Source organism: Podarcis bocagei (genome assembly GCF_964188305.1).
Source record: "Podarcis bocagei genome assembly, chromosome: 10".
Taxonomy (NCBI): Eukaryota; Metazoa; Chordata; class Lepidosauria; order Squamata; family Lacertidae; genus Podarcis; species Podarcis bocagei.
Window position 1 is genome coordinate 71,261,836 of NC_138135.1, and position 23,559 is coordinate 71,285,394.

General features: G+C 41.9%; 1 protein-coding gene across 4 annotated transcripts in view; it reads left to right on the forward strand.

The window, feature by feature from the left end:
- The first annotated feature begins 5,565 nt into the window (after positions 1 to 5,565).
- The window catches only part of SRPK2 (SRSF protein kinase 2), an 83,214-nt gene continuing 65,220 nt past the window's right edge, over positions 5,566 to 23,559 (forward strand). For 2 of the 4 annotated variants that reach the window (XM_081211569.1, XM_081211572.1), the window contains exons 1-2: positions 5,650 to 5,680; positions 5,839 to 5,932. In XM_081211569.1, coding sequence (XP_081067695.1) covers positions 5,665 to 5,680; positions 5,839 to 5,932 — 110 coding nt within the window. In that variant the 5' untranslated portion in view covers positions 5,650 to 5,664. Of the gene's footprint in view, positions 5,681 to 5,838; positions 5,933 to 23,559 lie in introns of those variants that run through there. The other 2 variants (XM_081211570.1, XM_081211571.1) reach the window with 2 other exon arrangements.

Consider the following 23,559-nt stretch of genomic DNA (forward strand, 5'->3'; position numbering starts at 1 on the left):
ATCTTTATGTATTCTGTTGTTCAAAACCTTTTTTAGTCTTTCTGCCATTATATCTGCAAATAGCTTGTAATCATTATTTAGTAGTGAAATTGGCCTATAGTTTTTCACTTCCAAAGTATCTGCCTCTTTTTTGGGAATCAAAGTAATATATGCTTCCTTCCAGGTATTCGGGATCCTTCCTTCCTTTAATATATTATTCATCACTTCGCCTAACACTGGGGATATTTGGTTACTTAGTGTTTTATAATATTTGGCTGAGAGCCCATCTGGGCCTGGCACTTTCCCGTTTTTCATCTTTTTAATCGCCTTCTTTATCTCTTCTTGGGTAATTTCCTGGTCTAATATCTCTTTTTCTTCTTTTGGGATTTGTTTTAAATGATGTTCTTGCAAAAACTGCTCTATTTCTTGTTTTGTTTCCTTTCCTCTTTTATATAAGTCCTTATAATATTTTTGAAATATCTTCCTTATTTCTTTTGGCTCTTCCACAATCCTTTCTCCTTCCCTTATCTTACTAATCGTATTTTGTTTTCTTCTTTCTCTTATTTGCCACGCCAAATATTTGCCTATCTTGTTTGCGGATTCAAATGTCCTCTGGTTCATCATTTTAATTTTCCATTCTACCTCTTGATCAATTATTGTAGAAAGTTTAGCTTGTAATATCTTTATATTCTGTTTTGCGATCTCCTCACTGGGGTTGATGGTTAATTTTTTTTCATTTTCCATAATCTGTGTTAGGATCTGTTCCTTCTTTAACTCTTTTTCTTTTCTTACTTGGCTGTTTTTCTGTATTAAAAAGCCCCTCATAACTGCCTTTCCTGCGTCCCACACCGTCTCTATAGCAGTTTCCCCGTTTAGATTCCATTTAAGGTAATCTTCTATTGTCTCTATTGCCTTATTTACAATCTTCTGATCATTAAATAGAAATTCATTCATTCTCCATCTAGTTGTTTTAATATCCTTGCCTTTCATCTCACTGTAAACCGCATTATGATCAGATATAATTCTTGGGAGAATTTCTGATTTAATTAAATTCTGGGTTAATTCCTTCGAGATCCAAATGCTATCTATTCGCCCCCAGCTCTGATTTGGGTTTGAGAAAAAAGTGTATTGTTTTGTAGTGGGGTTTTTGAGTCTCCATGCATCAATTAATCCCAGATTATTTACCATATCAAAAAAAGATCGCGGTAATTTACCTTCCTTCTTTTCTTGTTTTTTTGTTAGCTTATCTAAATTTGGAGACACCACCCCATTAAAGTCACCCATTAAAATCATTTTTTGATCCATCCATTCCATCAATTTATCTCTTAATTCAGAATAGAAAGCAGATTTTTTATCGTTTGGAGCATATATTCCAACAACAATTATTTTTTCTCCCTGAAACACCATCTGAACAATGATTACTCTCCCTTGATCATCTTTATATAATAGTTGTGGCTCATATTTTTCCTTAATATATAGTACCACCCCTCTTTTCTTCACTCTATCTGATGTCACAAAGTCTGCTCCCAGTCTCTTATTACATAATAGTCTCTTATGCTTATTTATTATATGCGTCTCTTGGAGGCATATTAAGTCATAATTCTTTTTCAATAATACATGTGTAATCTGGTTCCTTTTGTTTTTATTGTTCAGTCCATTCACATTCCAGTTTAGTATTTTTAACGTCATCTGTTCTGTAATATAAGTTAACTTATCAAACCTATGCACAATCTACTGTTCTTTGTCTCCTTTCTCTAGTTCTTCTCCTTCTCCTTTTGAGCTCTCCTCTCTTTCTTCTTCTTCACTCCCCCCATTTTCTTCCCCCTGCTGGTTCCCCACCTCCTCCTCTCCCATCATTTTCCCCAGATCCTTCTCATATCTCCTTGCGAATTTTTGTAGTTCTGAGATGGTAGACAGTTTGAACTTCTTTTTTTTGAAATAGAATGAAATGCCTTCCGGAAACTCCCATCTGTACAGGATCCCATTTTTCTTCAATTGATTTGTTAATTTTTTATATGGGTCCCTCCTTCGAAGAAATCTCGAAGGAATCTCTTTATAAATAATAATTGGGTTTCCTCCAATATATAACCTTTTAACATAATTCTGTTTCAAAATTTCATTTCTTATCTCCAATGAATTAAACATGGCTATTACATCTCCTGGCAATTTTTTCCCTCTGGCTTTTGCCGATTTTATTCTTATTCGGAATATGTTTACCAGACCATGGTTTATCTCTTCTTCTTAATGCATCCTAAGCATGTTTAACACTTTACATGTGCTGCATAAATGCAAGGTATGACCACACTGTATTAGTACCTATTTTGGGATACCAATAGGGTTGCCACTTGTCCCTAGAAAAATGGGATTGTTCCTTTTTTGGACAAAAGTGTCCCCTTTTCCATCTGGACTTCAAACACAATGCCTTTCCCACATTTTTTAGGTCCTCCTCCTCAAAACTGCAAAGGCAGAAGGTGGGTTGGACAGCTCTTGCCCTTTTCATGGTTGTGATGAGTTGACAGACCCTCCCTAAACTCTGCAGCACTACTTGTCTTCCTTTTATCCTTGCAGTGGTGCCAGCCTTCCTTTGTAGGTGGGCCATCACGAGCCCTGAGAGAGGCGAAGACTGAGAGAGAAACGTGGGGCTACCAGGACCCCTCCTCTTCCACCATGCAAAGTCCACTCCTTAGAACATTAAAATTGCTTCTTGTGTTTTCAAAATTCAATTTTCAGCTGTCTTAGAAGGATGTAGGATGTAAAAACAACTTATGGAGCTCTTCGGTCATTCCAATTAAGCCTTGGGCCAATGTTGGTATTGTATATTGATGTCCAAACTAGACTAGATGATGGGAAATGGGTGACTTGATCTCCTGTGGGTTTCCCCAAAGCTAACAGGGAACGTGGGGGGTGGGGAGTTGGAATGACAATTCAGATCAGACCACACATAATTAGGGAGAGAAGCCAACCCTTTCCTCACATGTAACTTCCCCTCATGGGGCAAACAGCAGCTTTAGGAGGCAATTTATTTTGGGGAAATGGCATTGGTGATTCCTAACCTTAGTACTGTGGTCCAGAACCAAATCAAGACATCTGCACCTGCTGTTGTACCTTTGACAAAACTTACAAAGAGACCCAGGGCACTTCTTTATTGAATAATCAACCTGGTTTGTTTGTAGGGAGGTTTGATGATGTGGTATCAAAGCAAATGTTCTTTCTCACTTTACAGTGCATTTCCCCGTCATTGCACAAGACCTGCCAATCAACTGTATATGAGCAAACATACTTTGCCAGCATATAATGGAATACCACCTGAAAATAGCAACAATCTTGAAGTACCTGTATTCCCACTCATGGATCTTCTGGCATCTTAACTATTTTGACCCTCATGCAGGCGACAGCTGAGACCGGGGCCCTACTGCCATCAGGCAGGGTGGCCTTCCTCAGGTAGTATGTTTTGGGGTACAATTAAATTGCAGGAAATTATGGTAATGTTCCATCCACATCCACTATTAGTGGCAGCAGACCTCTGAATACCAGTTGGGCAGATTGCTGTTGTGCTCAGATTCTGCTTGTGGGCATCTGGTTAACAACTGTGAGAAAAGGTTGCCGGACTAAATGGGCCATTGACCAGATCCAGCAGACTCTTATGTTCTTACGTATTTTAGTCTGTTATTATTTTCTACCACTATGATGGGCACCATTTGGATTTTGTCCTGGCACAAAATATGTTGTGGCAGTGACTCCTTCACCAAGGCAAGAGATCTTTATCTAGGGTGTCTGTACACACTGGATTTTACTGTTTACAAGCCACAGGAAACTCAGTGACATTAGGTATTGCAATGGTGTGCAAAACGTATGCAGCTGTTCCATGCTTTTCACAACTAGGAGAAATTGCCACATGAATGGTTATGGCACGGTGCCCCAGAGTTCATCTACTACCATAGGAAGCTGCCTTATGTCAGACCATGCTCTTGTCTGCCTCAGTGCTGACTATTTTGTCTATTGGTAAGGGAGTCTTAGCAGAGATCATCTCAATCCTGCTACCTGAGATCTCTTTAAAACTGAAGGTAATGAAACCAAGGATCACAGGAATCGAAGCTGAGACCTTCTGCATGCAAGGCATATGCTCTGCCCACTGAACTATGAACCTTCTGTAAAGCCAAACATAATCCACCTGCAAACTAATGATAACTCTGCATATGCGAAAGCAGTGTTATAATTAAATGGAAGACCTACTCCCTGTTTTGCAGGGCTTTTTTATACAGTACCTGACATGGGAAGGCAGGACCCTGACTGACTTCAGCAATGGGCTGGGGTGTTATTTGAGCTTTTAGGCTGTTGTTCGTTGCTGTTGGCTTTTTGCATTTTCGATCATGTTGCGATATACAGTGGTACCTTGGGTTAAGAACTTAATTCATTCTGGAGGTCCGTTCTTAACCTGAAACTGTTCTTAACCTGAAGCACCACTTTAGCTAATGGGGCCTCCCGCTGACGTCGTGCCACCAGAGCACGATTTCTGTTCTCATCCTGAAGCAAAGTTCTTAACCTGAAGCACTATTTCTGGGTTAGCGGAGTCTGTAACCTGAAGCGTCTGTAACCCGAGGTACCACTGTATGTGGAACTTCTTCTGTTTGGTTGTGTTCTTTGAAAATTTTTTTACTGTTCAGTCAGTAGATCAGAAGACTCCTAATCTCAGGGTGGTGGGTTCGAGCCCCGCCTTGGGCAAAAAGATTCCTGCATTGAACGGGGTTGACTAGATGACTGTTATGTACTGAGTTGAATAGGATCCAAACTGCAGCAGTCTGATTGGTCCTAGAACAATAGGATCCAAATTGCAGCAGTCTGATTGGTCCTAGAACAATAGGATTCAGAATGCAGCAGTCTGATTGGTCCAAGAACAATGCAGCAGTATGATTGGTTGGCAGGAACCACCCAATCATGCTCCAGATATAAGTGAATCCACAACCTGATTGGCTTACAGTAGAATTCCAGAATTAACCAATCATGTGCAGCCCATTGTGTAAATAATGTATATAAAGCTGATACTTTGAGGGGACTTTCATTCATTCCTCCTCACCACTATGAGCTGAATAAAGAGCATGAAATCACTTTGCGACTCTGAGTATATTTCAATGACTCTAGTGGTCCTTTCCCAACTTCACGATCCCGTGATGTTGTCACGTTACTTTCCTTCCCCGTTGTGAGCCGCCTCGAGCATGCTCTGAGCAGTGGGAAGGCGGCCAACGAAACGAAACCATGCGCGCCTGTTCTTAAGCGACTGCTTTCAAGAAAGGAGGGCTGCCAACTTTTGCTCATTTCTGTCACTCAGCCCACGTGTTCAGGCACACCAGCGACAGAAGCAGCGCAGGTTTAATAATAAGCCAGCAGCGGCCGCCAACGCCTTTGCAAGGCGGGACGGCGGTGGCAAGGAAACCTCGGGGTTCCCTGGCAGGCACCTGCCGCCCTCTCTAGGCCTCCCTCCGGTTGCCTAGCGACCATCGCCCTCCGCCTCCCGCTCGCCCGCCCGCCCGGCGCGGGCCAACTGCGCATGTGCGCCGAGTCCGAGAGCTCCTGCTCCTCAGCCGGCGCCCGCTGTCGAGGCCGGCGAGGAGCAGCAGCAGCAGCGGGGCCGATGTGCCGTGAGGCGCTCGGCGCGGCGGCCCCACCACGACGGCGGTGTCCTCGGCGATGAGCTCCCGGCGAGGTACCGTGGGCGGGCGGTCGACTTGGTCCCCCGAGGACGCGGGGTTGGCGGGGCGGGTGGGTGGGTGGCCGGGGTTCTCCCCGTCCTTCTCCTCACGGGGAGCGTGAGGCGCCGCCGCAGCCTCTCCGCTCACCGGCCTCTCTCTCTCTCTCGCCCAGCAGTGCTGGCCCTGCAGGCCCGGAGGCGCCGCGCCAAGCACCCTGCGCCGCCCGGCAGGAAAGAGAAGCACCCGCCGCCGCCGCCACACAAAAAGTGAGTTTCTTCTCCCTGCGGGGGGGAGCGCGCCTTTTGCGCGGCTTCGCGGCCCCGTCGCCTCCTCCGGGAAGCTGGGCAAACTCTTCTCCCGCCTCGCGGTGTGAAGTCGCGCCGGCTGGGAGCCCGTACTTTTTTTTATTTTCTGCCGCCTCGTTGACACGCGTTTTCCTTTTCCTGGCGCTGTTGGGGATCTTTGCGTGTTTGCGCCGTTTCTCGTCCGGGCGGCCGGATCTCAACGGGCACGGAGGATTTTCTGTGTTTGTGGGTCAGGCTCGCTAGACGAGTTGATGCTGGGATTTCCAGAACAAACCCTTTCTCCCTCTTCTATACAGATTGGCTCTTGCAAATTGTGCATACATGTTCCTTTCCTGCCCTGGACAACTACTTTTCTCATGCTGCTCCTTGCAATCGGATGCTGCCCTTCCTGATGCTATTGCATATATGCATTAAGGATTGATGCATCTGCCACCCTGCATCTGAAATCCTAGGGTGGTTCATAGCACAAAGTACAAAATGGGAGAACAAAATACATAATAAAACAAAAACAAAGCAATAAACCCCCCTTCGGACATCATGCTATACTTATACCCAGCCCTAAGGCTGATGACCGGTTACAGCACTTCCTTATTTCAGTCCGAAAACAATTCTATGAATTAGGTCACTGTTTTTGTGGTGAACTAAGATGGAGCAAGAATGGCTAGCCTTCCAAAACAATCTGTTGTTGTGCTTGAGACTTCCCAGTTTTGAAGTCTAGCTCTATATCCCATTAGTCGAGTGGTTCCAAAACTTCTTTCCCATGGACCACTGTGTGAGCTGTGTTAGATACAGTATAGTTTTTAATTATGTTTTTACTGCTTTTAGTATATATGTATTTTATTGCATTGCATTTACTGCATTACCACTTGAATTCTATAGAATAAATAAAATAGAAGACACAGAAGAAGCAATAAAATACAATTAAAATCAGTATTATATATATATATATATATATATATATATATATAGCAATAGATGTGCTGTCTTCAAGCAGAATTAAGCTTGTGGAGCATTCGGAATCAGTTTAGGAACTCCTTTTCAAGTGCATGCTTACCACACAGCTGGCTGTACTGGACAATTTTTTTTTAGTCTGCTTTAATTTTTGTATCTTTTATATTTGGATAGAGGTGTTTCATAGTTATTTTCAGTAGTATGTATTTATACACTAATTGCTACATTATCTATGTACCTTTCAGTCAAATAATTCAAATAAGATACTCATTTTACTAATAGGATAACTTTTCATATTGCTGTGGCCTAGTTCTTGCTGAAGTTGTCAAGTTGTATCCCGGCTGCACAACTTCAGACACTATTGAAGGGATTCAATTACTGATTGCTTTTCCTCCACAGAGGGAGAGGTGGTGTAGCCTAGTCTTCTCGTTGACATTATAGCTTTTGAGATCAATCTTTCTTTTGTTTAGAGAAGCATTCAGTAACATCACCCCTTTCCTGCAGTTTTTGTTTATTTCCTGATGGTGCTGGTAGAATTTCTTTTTTGATACTGGGTGTTGCCTCTTGGTATCCCGTCTTGTTGTTTCAGGCAAGTCAACATTTGCATGAAACTTCTGTCTCTCCTGTGCATCTCAATCCAGGGAGATTGTTGTAATTGTGTGCCTGGAGCTGGTAATGGACTGGATGAGAGCAAACAAATTGAAGTTTATCCAGACTACCAGAACTTCGAAATCTTCCATATAGGCCTTTCTCTGACCTGCCAAAAACACGAAAGGGCCTTTTCAGTGGCTGCACCTGATATTTTAAACTTTCTTCTTTCAATAGGTTCTTTAAGCTCTCTCTCTTTTGTTGATTCCCAACCGAGCAAGGTCATTTTTATACAGACAAGCCTATGGCCTAAGGTTAGAATGGTAGAGTTGGAAGGGACTCCAAGGGTCATCTAGTCTAACCAGGTTAATCTGCCAGCTGTACTGTTCCAATTTTAGCTGCTGTTTTATGTCTTGATTTTTAATGTTTTGACTTTTTGGATGGCTTGCGCTTATGTTTAATTTTATTCTTTTAAGCTTTGTACACCCAGTTAATATGTACATAGTGTACTTCTATCTCTGGTTGGGGGAGTGGTGTATACACATTAGGCACAATCCATATCTATCCTGTATCATTTCTAGTTGTTTCTTATGAAATATGGCATTCTTATGCTTCCGCCTCAGCTTCAATCTGAATTGAGAAATAGAACATTTTATGTGCATTTTAACCTAGTAATGTGTACACAGCTTTTCTATACTGTTGAGTGCTATTTCCAGAAATCAGAATAAATAAATCTCTGTCTTATTTTATAAGGAAACTTTATTTTACATAGATGCCTGATGTACCGTCTCTCCTTATGGTTATTCTTTACCATCTTTCTATCCCTTGTCTCTAGGGTTCTTTTGAGATATTTCTATATTTGTATGAAATATATTGTCTCCCTCTTAATATAAGAGGACTTCTGTTTTTAGGAAAGAGTCATTCCTCTTGAGTGCGTCATTTTTACATGATTGATGTTTTTGTTAATTTATAATCCTCCACTACTCCACATCAGAATGTTTACAACTTGTTCTTTGGGGAAATTTACATGTCCTCAATGTAACTGTGTTTTCCCAGGACAAATTCTGCTGATTAATTCTTCCTTGTTAGATGTTCCACAAGATTTGGAGTCCATTGGGTGGTCACCTTATAGATTAGTGCAATATGTTACCACAAAATGTGTATTCTAGACAGTTGCATTTTGCTTTTTGAAGTTGTAGTTATTATCCGTTATGCTATAAACAGTACACATATTCTCTTGGATTTCTTTCCTTTTTCTCATTGTCCCAGTATATAGCATTTGTTTTTGTTGTCTTAGAGTACCATATCTGGCTATACTACCCTTGCCAGTGCAACTGTGGCATAGAATTGGCCCTAAATGTTTCGCTCAGCGTAAGTTACAAGAAGGCTGACTCCCATCTTCTAGTGAGTATTGCTGCTGAACTAAAGAGGCTTTGCAAAACACATTTTTTTCCTGAGAAACAAATGTATTGATGTTTAGAGAAAGACTCTTGCTATTGAATACACAGGACTAGCTTATTTCTTGCAAACAAAATATAGTTTTTGTCTAGAGGTCCCTGTCACAAGATCCATAGTAGGTTTTTTGCTTGTATTACATTTTCATTTAAGAGATTCCCTCTACATGATCCTTAGTTTGAAAAATCACATTAGCAGATTGAATCTGACCCAGTATTATACCAGTATAAATGTTTTGACCACAAAGCAAAATACAGTGGTGCCCTGCAAGACGAATGCCTCGCAAGACGGAAAACTCGCTAGACGAAAGGGTTTTGCGGTTTTTGAGCTGCTTCGCAAGACGAATTTCCCTATGGGTTTGCTTCGCAAGACGAAAACGTCTTGTGTTTTTTGCAAGTTTGTTTCCTTTTTCTTAACACTGTTAATACAGTTGCGACTTGACTTCGAGGAGCAACTCATAGAACGCGGTGTGGTAGCCTTTTTTGAGGTTTTTGGTGATTTTTGAAGCTTTTCCAAAACTTTTCCGACACCGTGCTTCGCAAGACAAAAAATTCGCTAGACGAAAAAACTCGTGGAATGAATTAATTTCGTCTTGCGAGGCACCACTGTAATAGCAACACTAATGTCCAAAACAAGTTTCCTTGTGCAGTTTTGTTACCATGTGTCTCCCGCAACATGTTCTGTTAATAATGCCTCTCAGCTTCTGTGACCTTGCCAGAGAATGTATAATTCTAAGGCTCACTCATATAATGCTAAATTATGGCAGTACATGTGAACATGGCTATTAAATATCTGTGCATTGTCAATAATTTTATACATTTTCCTACTCATTTAATACATTCAGTTATGTAATTTGTTTTCTTGGATGCCCTTCTATGGAATGTTATGAGGTTTCATTGGAATACTTACAATGTTTATTTTTAAAAATTCTTTTATTTTAATGTAATAACTCCCTTTATGAAAACTCATATACCCCTTTTAATATGAACTATCTTAATAATGTTTGCCATGTTTTGAGATAAATTATTATTCTCAATAATCAGTTCCATTTTATTGACTGAAAATCACTTTAAATTATTTACCTGTATTTCAAGAACTGAATTGTACTTTGTCACTGCTTTGTTCAGCCAGTTAAGTTCCTAGGGCTTGTTCATGTGTACACGCAGGTCCTGCTATCTGCACACTATCAGAAAATTCACTTATTCGTACTTATAGAATTCTGCCCAAACTTCGCTATAAACTCCACAGATTCACTTATCTGAACAGCTGGTTTCCTTACTCCCTTTTTTGTGCTTTGCTAGTTGGCAGCAGCCATTTTTGGACAGAAACCACAGAGTGGGGGAGCAAGATTGGACAAATCAGAGAGCAGGAAAAATCAAACAAATCAGGGAGCAGTAGAGAGAGGACAAATCAGTTTCCCCCTCTGTTGCCTCTCTTTTGCTGATTTGCTGCAGCCATTTCAGGAAGGAACCATGGAGAGAGGGGGAAAGAGAGCAGACAAATCCCCGATTAGAAATTTTTTCATAGGAAATAATGGAAATCACGGACTTGTTATGTGAACGCTTGCCTAACAAAATCATTTCCAGGGAAAACATTGTATTTGGTAAGCGGGATCTGTGTATTACCAATAGGAAACTTTGCAGTTTTTCTGCATTACTGTGTGTGTTTATGGTTCAGGGCTCAGCATGCCTACAATCTTTAAACATTCATCAGAGGCAATCATAGATTACGTGTATATTGAGCTCCCATGTGATATATATCAAGCAATAGTGAACATAAATTGAGATACGTGCGATCAAATCCTTTTCTCCCTTGCTCCAAATGTTGTGAGAGTGCATAGAAAATGAGGCAAGGATTAGTGGTGAGGATTCCTGCTGGGTGTATTAGTGGAAGGATTAAACTGCAAATGAGTTGATTCAACATATATTAGTATTTTTTCTTCCTGCCTCATCTGCACAGAAGGTGCTGCCTGTCTACTGGAAAACTGTTATTCATGGGTCTGACACTTGGTTTCTCCATCTGAATTCTAATGCTGTGTGTAAACAGAAAAGTCACTTTCTATGTTTGTTTACACCACTGTTTAAATAATGCTGGATGTCTCAATTTTGTGGTATTGCTCTGTAGTGACTGAGAACATTCTGGGTCTTGGACAATGCTTAAATAAATGTCTGGTTTAAACACTAGAAATTCAATGTAATAAAAATCTGAAGAGACGTGATTTTTAACATGCATATATATAATAGTTGCTTGCATCTTGAAATCTTGTTGAATCACTTTGGTTGCTTTGTATTAGCTAACAGGTTTAAATTAAAATTCTGATTAAATGGGTTGAGCAGTAAACATTAAGGAAATAAGTGTTTTAGTTACATGGGGAAAGATTGAATGGGTCCTTTCTTAATGGAATGAGAGTGAGCTCTGTTGGCCCAGTTTACACTAAAAGGTTGGTGAACTGCTGTTAAGTATATTTTTTCTTGAACTATGCCAAAATAGTTTAATTCAGCATAAAACAATGTTTTTATGTATTTGTTAGCTATTTAGAAGCCAAATGGAATACTTTAATATATTCAGTAACAAGAAGAAACAGCTCTCTGTAGCTGTTTGAGACTTTCTTTTAATATGAATTTATTTTTAAATATCCTATTCCTTTCACATTACAGTTTGGGTTTTACAGTGAAACCTGTTATTTATAACATTGGCTTACTCCTGCTGAGTACTGACACATTTCTTAGAGTGCATTTGTATTAATGCTATTACATTGCACTTTTCTTTTTTCACATTAACTCATTACTAATAATGCTATGGCTTCTGTGTAGGATTGAAGATTTATTCTTAATAAATACTGCATTTGGGCAAATACCCACAGGCATTCTAGAAGTTTGAGCAGATCAAGTTTCCCCCGTCTATGCTACTATCTGTGTAAATGATCTAACTCTGTGGCATTTCTCCTCTAATGCAGGTCAGCATTTTAAATAATTAGGCAGTTATACATCCTCTCTCCTGTTTACCCCCCATTCTCTTAGACAACACTACTGGAAAGTCAACTTCTTCTCTGTTTACTGACCTTTAAAAAACAAAGAGGGAAGGAGTTAAAAAGAGGGTCTGATGCACTTTGTGCTTCTGTGGAATATAGTAATCCAGCTTTCTAGTACCTCTTTAAAGCTAGAAAAGAGAATGAAAGGGTGCTGTGTGCCACTTTTATTTAATACAGGTCAACCGTAAAGAGCAGCGCCATAGGTGTGAGTGTGTACATTTAACACTTCCTACTGCCAGCCGTTACGGGGTCAATAGGGCTGCCTTGTCATTTGCAGGGTAAGTGACTAGTTGAGTGTTACATTAAAGTAATAATTTTTTAGAAACCTGCAAGGTAATTCAGACTTCACCTGGCTATCTTGAGATGTATTTGCTTTAAAAGCAGTTATGGTCCCCTTCCAGCCATTTTATTGAGACAAGTAGTATCAAGAAGTCCACTGAACTTTCTCTCTCTCTAAATAGTTCTAACATTAAGGTTAGATTTTAATTTATATTATGATAGTTTAAGCAAGTTCTCATTCTGTTTAGATCTGTTTATGTATGGAGTAAATAAAGCATTTATTGTCATTGCATATACTTTTGGAACATCTTCCAGGAGTGTAAATGTGGTTTTTCTTTTGAAAGGCAGTAAAGTGAGAAATGTAAGACATACATGCTGGAACTGGATTGCCTTAAGCCACTAAAGCATTGGTCTTAGAATTGCATGGTGTTGGACCAGAATGATCAAATTATTATTATTAAAAAACCTATCAATTTATCAATAGCTATCAATCAGTCAATATACCCATATATTGTTGAAGTCAGGCTGGAAAGATGAATCCTTCTTTGGTACTTCATAAAATGCTGCAGTTTCCCGTTTTCACAATTTGTTTTATGGTTCTGACAACAATGAAGGCAATTGAGGCCTGTTGGGCTAATATAAATATTTTATCCAATTAGTATGGGAGGTGTTCAGCAAAGTGCTTTTCCTTGTGCAAGGATTTCCACTTGCACAGTGGAACTTCCCCTCCCTCTCCTCTCTTCATGTGTCCCACCCCCTGGCACCTCCCCAAATTTGCTTCATAGGATTGGGGAAAACCAATGATTTTAGGGGATGCATGAGGAGAGGGAAGGGAAATTCCATCACTCAGCCAAAAGTCCTTGCACTGGTTGAAACACTTCGTTGGATATTGCCCAATATTTATCTTCATCTTCCCTGTTTGGCATACAGATTAACAACTTTTGTTAACAACAACAACAACAACAATTTTATTTGTACCCTACCTAGTTGACTGGCTTACCCCAGCCACTTTGGATGGCTTCTAGCATATACAGAAACATAATAAAATATCAAACATTAAAAACTTCTCTATACAGGGCCACCTTCAAAAGTCTTCTAAAGGTTGTATAGTTACCTATCTCCTTGATGTCTGATGGGAGGGCATTCCACAGGGTGGGTGCCACTATTGAGAAAGTTTGTGAAGTTGATTATGTGTAATCAAATGAAGTAATATTGATACTTGAAAATGAAATGCTTGTGCCAAGAGAGTCTGCTTATAAGAATTATTTCCTGATACGCTTTTGTTTTAAAGAATAATGAGCAGCTTAATCTGATTATTTCTCATTTAAAATAATACACTATATAAAAGTGGTTCTGAAAACTATGCTTTCACTGCAACTACCGTACAGATTCATATCTCATTCAGGTAAGTAAAGAAAGCCAATATTTCACTTGTTGTATTAGGAATCTCTGGTGGCAGTACAGTGGACGTTTGGGCTGCTAATGTGATCCATGCGGGATGCACGTTCACAACCCGCAGCGGTGCGTTTGCGCACATGCGAGTTGCAATTCAGTACATGCGCAAAGCGCGATTTAGTGCTTCTGCGCATGTGCGACCGCCAAAACCTGGAAGTAACCCGTTCCGGTACTTCTGGGTTTCGGTGCGTCCGTAACCCAAAATAACACAACCTGAAGCTTCTGTAACCCTAGGTATGACTGTATGTGAAAAACGCTTTGGTGCATATGTAATGGATTGCCACCATAGTGCTTTTGGATACACAGACACCCAAAGAGGTTTTCCCTGGCATCTGCAGGGTCCCATTTCCCCCACTCTTCCCCACACTGAAATTAGGCTTGGAAATAAGCCTTGTGCTGTTTCCACTAGAAGTCTTTTTTTCAAAGCTTAATGGTTGTGATGTGGGCTGATCTTCATAGAGATTGCAACGGGGAGGGAAGGTTAACTCTTGCCTCTCCAGCTGCATTCTCTAGGAATATTTCCCTATGTCCCAAAATTAGGCTTGAAAAAGCAATTAAAGAGAGAGAGAGAAAACATTTGCTGGTGGGGTGAAAATGTGTGCATATGTATGGTTGTTGTGTGTGTGTGCACAATTGCAGAGGGTGCAGGATACTCACAACCGTTTCCCCAGGTTTCAAATGAGCCCATTGCCTTCAACAGGTTGGCAACTTCCGGCATATTAGCATTTTTGGGATTATAGGAGCCACCTTCCGAAGAAGAATGGGGGGCTGGAAGCGCGTAGCGTGCGAAGTTGTGTGCACGATGTCCTGACGTGTGTATGACGTCAGGGCATCTGAGGAGCTGGGGGTGGAGCCAAACGTGGCAACAGCACAGCAGCAGCACAGCTTTAAAGGCTGTGGCTCTGCCTCCTTTTGCTGCTGCCACCGGCCTAGGGCTGCTTCCCACCTGCTTCCCCTCTGTGGCAGTAGGAGGAGGAAAAGGAGCCTTGGCTCAGCTTGGCCTCCTCTGAAGGATCGAGCCCTTCAGCAGCCCCATGCCGCCGCCTCCTTCCTCCACTGGCCCGGGGCTGCTTTCACCACCATTAACTTTTTTGTGGGGAGGGCTCCTCCCAGAAACTACAGTGGTACCTTTAGATGCGAATGGGATCCGTTCCGGAGCCCCGTTCGCATCTAGAAGCAAACGTAACCTGTGTCTGCGCATGCACGGGTCACGTTTTGGTGCTTCTGCACATGCGCGTGACGTCATTTTGAGCGTCTGCGCGTATGCAAGCAGTGAAACCTGGAAGTAACACACTCCGTTACTTCCGGATTGCCTCGGAGCGCAACTCGAACGTGCTCATCCCGAAGCACATTCAACCCGAGGTATGACTGTATTGGGGCCCCAAAAAGGATCAGCCCCTAGGAGATGGTGCCCCTGTTTGGAAGAAAGGTATGTTGGCAACCAGTATGTTGTTGTCCCCACCCCCTGTAATATGTTGTAGTGTGTAATTGGATTTAAGTACTTATTTTTCTTGCTTTAATTTATTTTTAACTGGGATTCAGGGAAGGCTTGCTGTCTGGAAGGCAAACACTTGTGATGGATCTGGTAGTAAAACTGGCAAGCTTTTTTTCTGTGGTGATTTTTTAAATCTGGGAAACAAGCTCAAGTGTCAAGTATTGATTATATTGGTCATACGTCCAGCCACTTTTGATTGATGGGGTCTGTGTGGAGAGGGTAACAACGTTCAGATTTTTGGGCATTGAATTACAAGAGGATCTGTCCTGGAGTGTCAACACAAGGGGGCTTGTGAAGAAGGCGCAGCAGAGACTGTACTTTTTGAGAATACTAAGGAAAAACCATCTTCCGCAGAAACTGCTGCTTGCCTTCTATCACTGTTCCATTGAGAGCGTGCTCACTTATGGCTTATGTGTGTGGTACGGAAGCTGTACTACCCAGGACAGAATGGGGTTGTGCAGGGTTGTTAAGGCAGCAGAGAGCATTGTTGGCTGCCCACTCTCCACCTTAGAGCAGATTTATGCCACAAGGTGCCATAGGAAGGCACTGGACATAGTAAAAGATCCATCGCATCCTGGTCACTGTCTCTTCGAGCTCTTGCCGTCGGGACGGAGATACAGGACGATGAAGACAAGAACGAGCCGTCTTAAGAACAGCTTCTTCTCCAGAGCGATCTCGGCCCTGAATGGGAAGCCCGGACTTTGAAAGTCATCTAATCTCCCTTGCTGTATTATACTGTATTGTTTAATTAGTGTTTTTATGGAGCAGTCAAGTAATTTCGTTGTCCCTGAAGGGGGCAATGACAATAAAGTTGTTGTTCTTGTTCTTCTTCTTCTTCTTCTTCTTCTTCTTCTTCTTCTTCTTCTTCTTCTTCTTCTTCTTCTTATACTGTCTTAGTGATGCTTTTGATTTGCTAACATACATATTAGCCTTCCTTATGAGCTACTGTTTTTCATTCAAGACCTTAGAAAGAAAGTAACCCCCAAGCGCTTAATGTATTTGAAATCTATATGCTATCATATATTGGGAATTTTTAAAATGCTAGGTTCAAAGACACTTATTTAATCCCAACATTGGTCTGATGTAGCAGGACCAAAAATAAATTGATTTGAGGAGTAGCAGTGTAAAGATTTGAAGACTTCGAATAGGCATTCTGTCTGTAAATAGGCACTGTCCTGCTTGTTTGGATAGTAGATGTCAAAACAAGCCACTAGGTGGCAACATATTAATTTGAAAGTCACTGAATGAGATTGAAAAACTATTAAATAAAACTAAGCAAAACCCTCTTGGAATGTATATCAAATCCCTGGTCACAACAAGACTTTTGCAGCATGCTCCTGTATTACCAAATCTCTGAGAGAGAGATTGGGGGGGTGGGGGTGGGATTGGCATTAGGTTACCAGATTTTTTTCAATGAATCCGGGGAACACTTTAAATAAATAAATACATACATACTACACGTTTGTTCGATGGTAGAGGGGCAGCCACAGCCTTGACCTCAACTGCCACGTTTCCCCTTCCTCCGAGGCTTCTATCTCCTTTCTCCATGAGCCTGGGCATCCCCTGAGTTGTTCGTTCTTCGGTGGTGGTGGTGGTGGGGAAGCGGTTTGGTGGGTCAGGCATGGAAGGCGGAGGAGGGTCGAGAGCCGCGGCAGCGGCGAGGCTTGGGCAGCGCAATGCCTCCCTTCCCATCAGAGCAGGCCCAATCCCATTCCTACTTGCGTGCAAGCAGGAGGGGGGCAGGGATCCCTCATCTGGGAAGGGAGGCTTCCCCTTGCCTAACTGAGACATCCCCGCCCCGCTCCTGCTTGCACGCAAGTAGGAGTTGGGAGGCTGCTCCGATAGGCAGCATGAAGCCTCCCTTCACAGCTTAGTTGCCGGGGTCAGGGAAGGCAGAGGCAGCTTGGAAGCTGTATCTTAGAGTCCCTGCACCACCATCACATGGGGACTTCCCAGCAGCTCCTGAAGCCAGCCAGAGCCAACTGCTCTGGGCTACTGAGACTGCCGCTGCTGCATTTCCCGGGGACGTTAGATGAAATCCGGGGACATTTCGGGGATGGAATTTGTCCGGGGACTTATTCACAAATCTGGAGACTGTCCCCGGTAAACGGGGACGTCTGGTAACCCTAAATTATCATCAGTGTTCTAATTTGGTTATTCATGTGCAAAGTTTTTAATTTTTTTTCAAAATAGTGCATCCCTCTGCATGTATGTTAATGAGCAATCAGTCTTCTGAGTGCAATTGAGGGATTGATTTGGTCCAGGAGGAGGTCTGATGGGTCACTTTGAATGAACTGACCTTTGCTGCAACCTGAAAAGCATGAGGGATATTTTATAATCCAAACTTGCCTCAGCCTCACCTCTAACCTGCAAAATTAACAGTGGCATGTGCTGCAAGGCTACTTTCTCTCAGCACAACCTTCCAAATTTCAATAGGGGTATAATACTGAGTAACACTACAGGAGTGTTGTGGACTACTCTCATCCCAGGATTGCAGGCTGGGCTAAAAGCAATGGATAATATTCCAGGGTTGTATAGGAGTTTGTTACCATTGAACAAAAACAAAGTGCTGTAAACTACCCAGAGCCAGACTTGCAGTATTCTCTGTAATTTATACTACACGGTTGCCTGAAGACACTCTTTCTGAAGCCACAGTGTCTTTCAGCCCTGCTGTTCAGGGACAATTAATTGCACTTGCTTTAAAATTAGCAGTATTTCATTTTCAGATGTTTCAAACAAAAAAGATAATTGAATTAGAAAGAGCAGGAACTCTTCTCTTTGCTTGCTACCTTTTAGGGTCCTCCACCCTGGGGTACTCAATTCCAGCAACATTAAAATATTGGATTTCTTTAGTGGTGTCTCTAGGCAGCTCTCACTGTTGTCTCTGGGGATGTATTAGGAACTGACCTGTACAGACAATGGTTCTTTCAGCTCTGAGTTCCTCTTGTTCCAATCCAACCACTTGTTCTCATTCATTCTCTCTCTTCTCTCTCTCTCTCTCTCTCTCTCTCTCTCTCTCTCTCTCTCTCTCTCTGTCTCTCCCCCCCATTCCCATTCAAGTTGTCAGTTTTCCCCCCACTTAGCCTCACACCTCATGGCGCAGAGATCTTAATTGGGGTATTCATGCTTATTTGTAAGACGCTTTGTACCTTGCAAACTTTGGGGTTCCCTCCAGTTTAACGGTCCCTCCCTGTTCTGGGCTGGTGCTGCCATTTTGGCTACTTAATGGGAGGCATTACCTCCTGAAGTTCAGAAAAGTGAACAGTGAAGGATTTTTAGGGGAAGACTTTAATCACGTTAAATCCATTACCAGGTAGTTAAGATGACAAATAAATATGCTTTCTTAATGTGTAGTAGCGAGTCTAAACACAGTTGAATGAGCTTGAGAATGCCATCAAATATATGTTCAGAGTGGTATTCAACTAAATAGTTGCACCAGCACAAGGATTAGTGCTAGCATAATGGGGCTCCCCCCTTTTGCATACATCATGTGCTGTCTCTAAATCAGTTACAGAGGGTTGGGAGAATCCTAGAACAGATTTAGGGGGTGCATGGGAGAGGAGAGGGGAAGTATGCTCTGTTGCACAAGGAGAAATTCTTGCGTTGAAAGAATGATCTGCTTAACCCTACATTTAATATAACTCTCAGTTTATATAAAGTTATTTCTTAGTATAACATTAATGTGCCTTCTGATAAAAAGACATAGGGCAGGAAACAGATTATAGTAAAACACACACACACACACACACACAGAGAGAGAGAGAGAGAGAGAGAGAGAGAGAGAGAGAGAATTGCATTCCATGATATTATGGCAGTGAACAAAGCTGTATTGTAACTTTTGAATAAATGATTTATTTATTTATTTTAAAAAAATTACAATAGGGTATCTGTTTTCAGTCCAGTTCAAGACAGAAAAAAGATCCATTTCAAAATATATTGAGTGCAATAGCTAACCTCAAATCCATAGACGTTATAACCTTACCTAGTTTTTTACTAGCATTCTTGTCAAAACATGCCAGTATTAGTCATTTGCAGACTTTAAACAACAACAAAAGTCCTGCTTTCTGTAAATTTTCTTTAGCTGATCATCTGGAAGTGACTGGATAGGTTGAATCTCTTGAACAGATAAATAGTCTATAAAATGTAAAGTGATTTTAATTCTTATTAGTGCCTGAAAGCTGATTGGGTGATATTTATTATAGATTTCTGAATATGAAAAGACTAGAGAATGATCTCAAAATGCTGCCCCATAGAGAGTGTGTGTACCTCTGATTACAGAAGTCCTTACAGTGTTCTACAGTGTGATCCTCCACATGTCTGCTCATAAGTAAGCCCCCAAGTTGAATGGGACATGCTCTTGGATTGCTGTATATAGGATTGCAATAATAAGCTTGGTTTTCCTTAACTAACTGGAGCTTCATTTGTGCTGCTTATAACTGGCATTTCCATTGAAACATCTCTTTAAGCCTTTCTGGTTTCTGCTTGTGCTGCAGAGGAAAGTGAGGGTCAGGATTTCTTGTCAACCTGGGAAGGCAGCCCATCTGATCCTAAACCTCTGCCGTCTTTTGGGAAATCACCAGGAGTACTAGTCTAGGTATCAAGTGGTACAAAATAGCACCTGTTCCAATGTGTGATCTCTCATCATTGTTCAAAATACAGTGGTACCTCGGGTTACATACGCTTCAGGTTACAGACGCTTCAGGTTACAGACCTGAATCTTGGTTTTTACAGTACAGTGGTACCTCGGGTTACATACGCTTCAGGTTACAGACTCCGCTAACCCAGAAACAGTGCTTCAGGTTAAGAACTTTGCTTCAGGATGAGAACAGAAATCGTGCTCCGGTGGTGCAGCGGCAGCAGGAGGCCCCATTAGCTAAAGTGGTGCTTCAGGTTAAGAACAGTTAAGAACAGTTTCAGGTTAAGAACGGACCTCCAGAATGAATTAAGTACTTAACCCGAGGTGCCACTGTATAACATTTCTTCAGACTGTAATCTGTCTCATTCCTACTTTATTAAGCTTCACAGTAAAGGAAGAAATGCTAGATTTTGTGCTCTTGCTTTAAAGTAAATGCACAGTATGGGGTTTTCTTTGGGTGTGTTCTGTTTGTTTCTCCCCTCTTTGAAATACAAAGGGGGTGAGGTTTTGCTGATTTCATTATCTTGAAGGACCAGTTTGATGACTCAGATGTGAGATTAACTGAAATATGAACTTAAAGATAGCTGCAGAAAAGCCAGGGCAAGAAACCTCTCCCCTCCATACTTTTGCTTTGTGATTTACAAAAGCCCATGTTTTGATTTAATTATTTGTAATTGTTTGATTCAGAACTCATTCCAGTATTATGTTTGGTAAAATGTTTACCTGTTTGCCAGTTTGCCATGTTTCCCTGTGAAACATGACTTGGCTGTTTTTGGAATGGGGTTTTCTACGAGAGAAGCCTCAGAGCTGGCCTATGCATTACTCTCCTGATAGGTTATCACAATATGTCATATTGGGGCTCATCCTAGCCTTTTCTAGTGGGAGATCATATCCAAGGTTTTTACCCGAGACTTCTTGCATCTCAGACTTGTGGTATTCTACAGATCTAGGGTCTCTTGTGGAAATCACTTATGATCTAAGTGACACAGTGTTTGTCTGCTATCATGGCTGAAGGGTTAGAAATCTATGTGAAGTGTGGGTTCTAGTCCTGCTTGCCCATCTTCTTCTGACTCAGACTTTGATGTTGCTTGACAGGTAGTGAAGTGGGACAGAACATTTTCTATTTATAAAAATGCATTGTTTCAGTAAATTTGTTGTTGTTTAGTCGTTTAGTCGTGTCCGACTCTTCGTGACCCCATGGACCAGAGCACGCCAGGCACTTCTGTCCTCCACTGCCTCCCGCAGTTTGATCAAACTCATGCTGGTAGCTTCAAGAACACCATCCAACCATCTCATTCTCTGTCGTCCCCTTCTCCTTGTGCCCTCCATCTTTCCCAACATCAGGGTCTTTTCCAGGGAGTCTTCTCTTCTCATGAGGTGGCCAAAGTATTGGAGCCTCAGCTTCACGATCTGTCCTTCCAGTGAGCGCTCAGGGCTGATTTCCTTCAGAATGGAGAGGTTTGATCTTCTTGCAGTCCATGGGACTCTCAAGAGTCTCCTCCAGCACCATAATTCAAAAGCATCAATTCTTCGGCGATCAGCCTTCTTTATGGTCCAGCTCTCACTTCCATACATCACTACTGGGAAAACCATGGCTTTTACTATACATACCTTTGTTGGCAAGGTGATGTCTCTGCTTTTTAAGATGTTGTCTAGGTTTGCCATCGCCTTTCTCCCAAGGAGCAGGCGTCTTTTAATTTCGTGACTGCTGTCACCATCTGAACTGATCATGGAGCCCAAGAAAGTAAAATCTCTCACTGCCTCCATTTCTTCCCCTTCTATTTGCCAGGAGGTGATGGGCCCAGTAAATTAATTAGTAACAATAGATAAAATACCACTCAGATTGGGCTGTTTCAAAGTTGTAATTACATGTTTTCAGGTAAATTACCTGTATCAAACATGCAAGACTAGTTGAGTGGATTGTGGGAGTGGTAAATGCCTCCTTATGAGAAGGTGAGGTCTCAGCAAGTTTGAAAGAGGTTATGATGATAAATTTATTGTAGAAACTCCCTGAATTCCACTGAATTGGAGAATTTCTGGCCTGTCTCTTAACATTCTATTTTTGGGCAAGGTCTTTGAACATGTCGTGGTCTTTGAACTGCAGGTTTTTCTGGAATGATATGAACTATATATCAGTTTCAATCTACGGGTGACTCCCTGTTTACGCGGGGGTTCCGTTCTGAGCCCCTGTGCGCATACGTGAAATTGCAAAAAAATGGGGAGCGCCCTGGAGAGTCTTCCTCAAACAAGCCCTGCTGCCCCACGGGATGGGAATGCAAGCAAATATACACCTTTATGCAGTGGGACGTGTTCCCGAAGGGAATGACAGGCAGGCAAGCCTTTGTACACCAAAATGCACTAAAGAAGAAGCAGGAGGGGGTAGCAAGGCCATTCCTACTATAGTGATGGGAAGCCTGTGCCCCCACCAGATGCTGTTGGACTTTAGTTCCCAGCAGCCTCTGACAGCATGCCCGGTAGTCAGGAATGATGGGAGTGGTAGTTCAGTAACATCTGGATGGTCACAGCTTCCCCATCCTTCCAGTAAGGGAACCTGCCCTTCTGCTTTCCTCCTATTGCTTCTTTAGTTGCTGGGCTAAAGAGCAGAATTTCCCTCCTAACCTGACCCCATCCTATTTGCATACTGAGAAAACCCCTTCTCCCCTTTAAAAAAGTTTACCCTGCCCGCTTCCACCCCTTTCTTCCTTTGCTGGAGCATTAAGAAGCAGAATAACACACACACACTCCCCGCTTTCTATATGCACAGCAAATTGTTCCATTTGAGGTCTCTCTATCTCTGTCCATCTTCTCCCTGTTACTGCCTTGGGAAGCACAGCTTCCTTCTCAGTGCACTGTTCAGGCTGTTTTTGCTGCTGTGGTAGCAGCTGATAGTATGAATAATTAGGTGTGCCAAGAGAGAGTTTAGGCATATCTAACTTTGTATGCGATCTGGCTGCAAGTCTCGCAAAATATAAGCCATCTGATCGCCAGACATTTTTACTTGCTTGGATGAAAGGCATTCTCTGCCATCAGAGGCTGTGGAAGGTTGGTTAGAGGGCACTATGGTGTATCACAGCCTGGCAGTTTGTTCTTTGTGTGGCTGCCCAGAGCAATTCAGAGGTTTTTTCCCCTATCGCCATATGTGAATTGTCTCTCTCTATGCTAATGTGGGGGTGCTATCAGCATGGTGCTATATCATTGATGGGAGTTTTAAAATAAGTAGGCCAGAGGAGCATAAATGTCTCCCTAGAGATTACCATGGCAGTGCAGTGACATCATGCAGTGTTCCATGGCAACTACAACCTTTACTTATCTTAGCTAATCTGTTGTTATTTGAGATTAAGTTGTTGGTTCAGGCTTTCTCTTCGAAAATTTTTTGCAGTACAGATGGCAGGTTTATTTAGTTGAAATATTGTATGAACCACACGTTCTTTTCCTGAAGGCAGCTGAGATGTTTTACTATTTTTTAAAATGCGATGCAGATATGAAGAGAATAAAAAACACCCAATAAAAATCCAATAAATCGGTGGTGAAAAATGTTAACATCAATAGTCCCCGATAGTCAGCTCCTGAAATTACTATCTGGCACATTTCCACTCAAGCCTTGGCAAAGCTTTTTATTTTTAAACTTGACTGATAAAGTAATGCCAGGGAAGTAACTAGGCTGAGCTCCCTTGGGAAGTACAGTGCAAGTGTAGCAA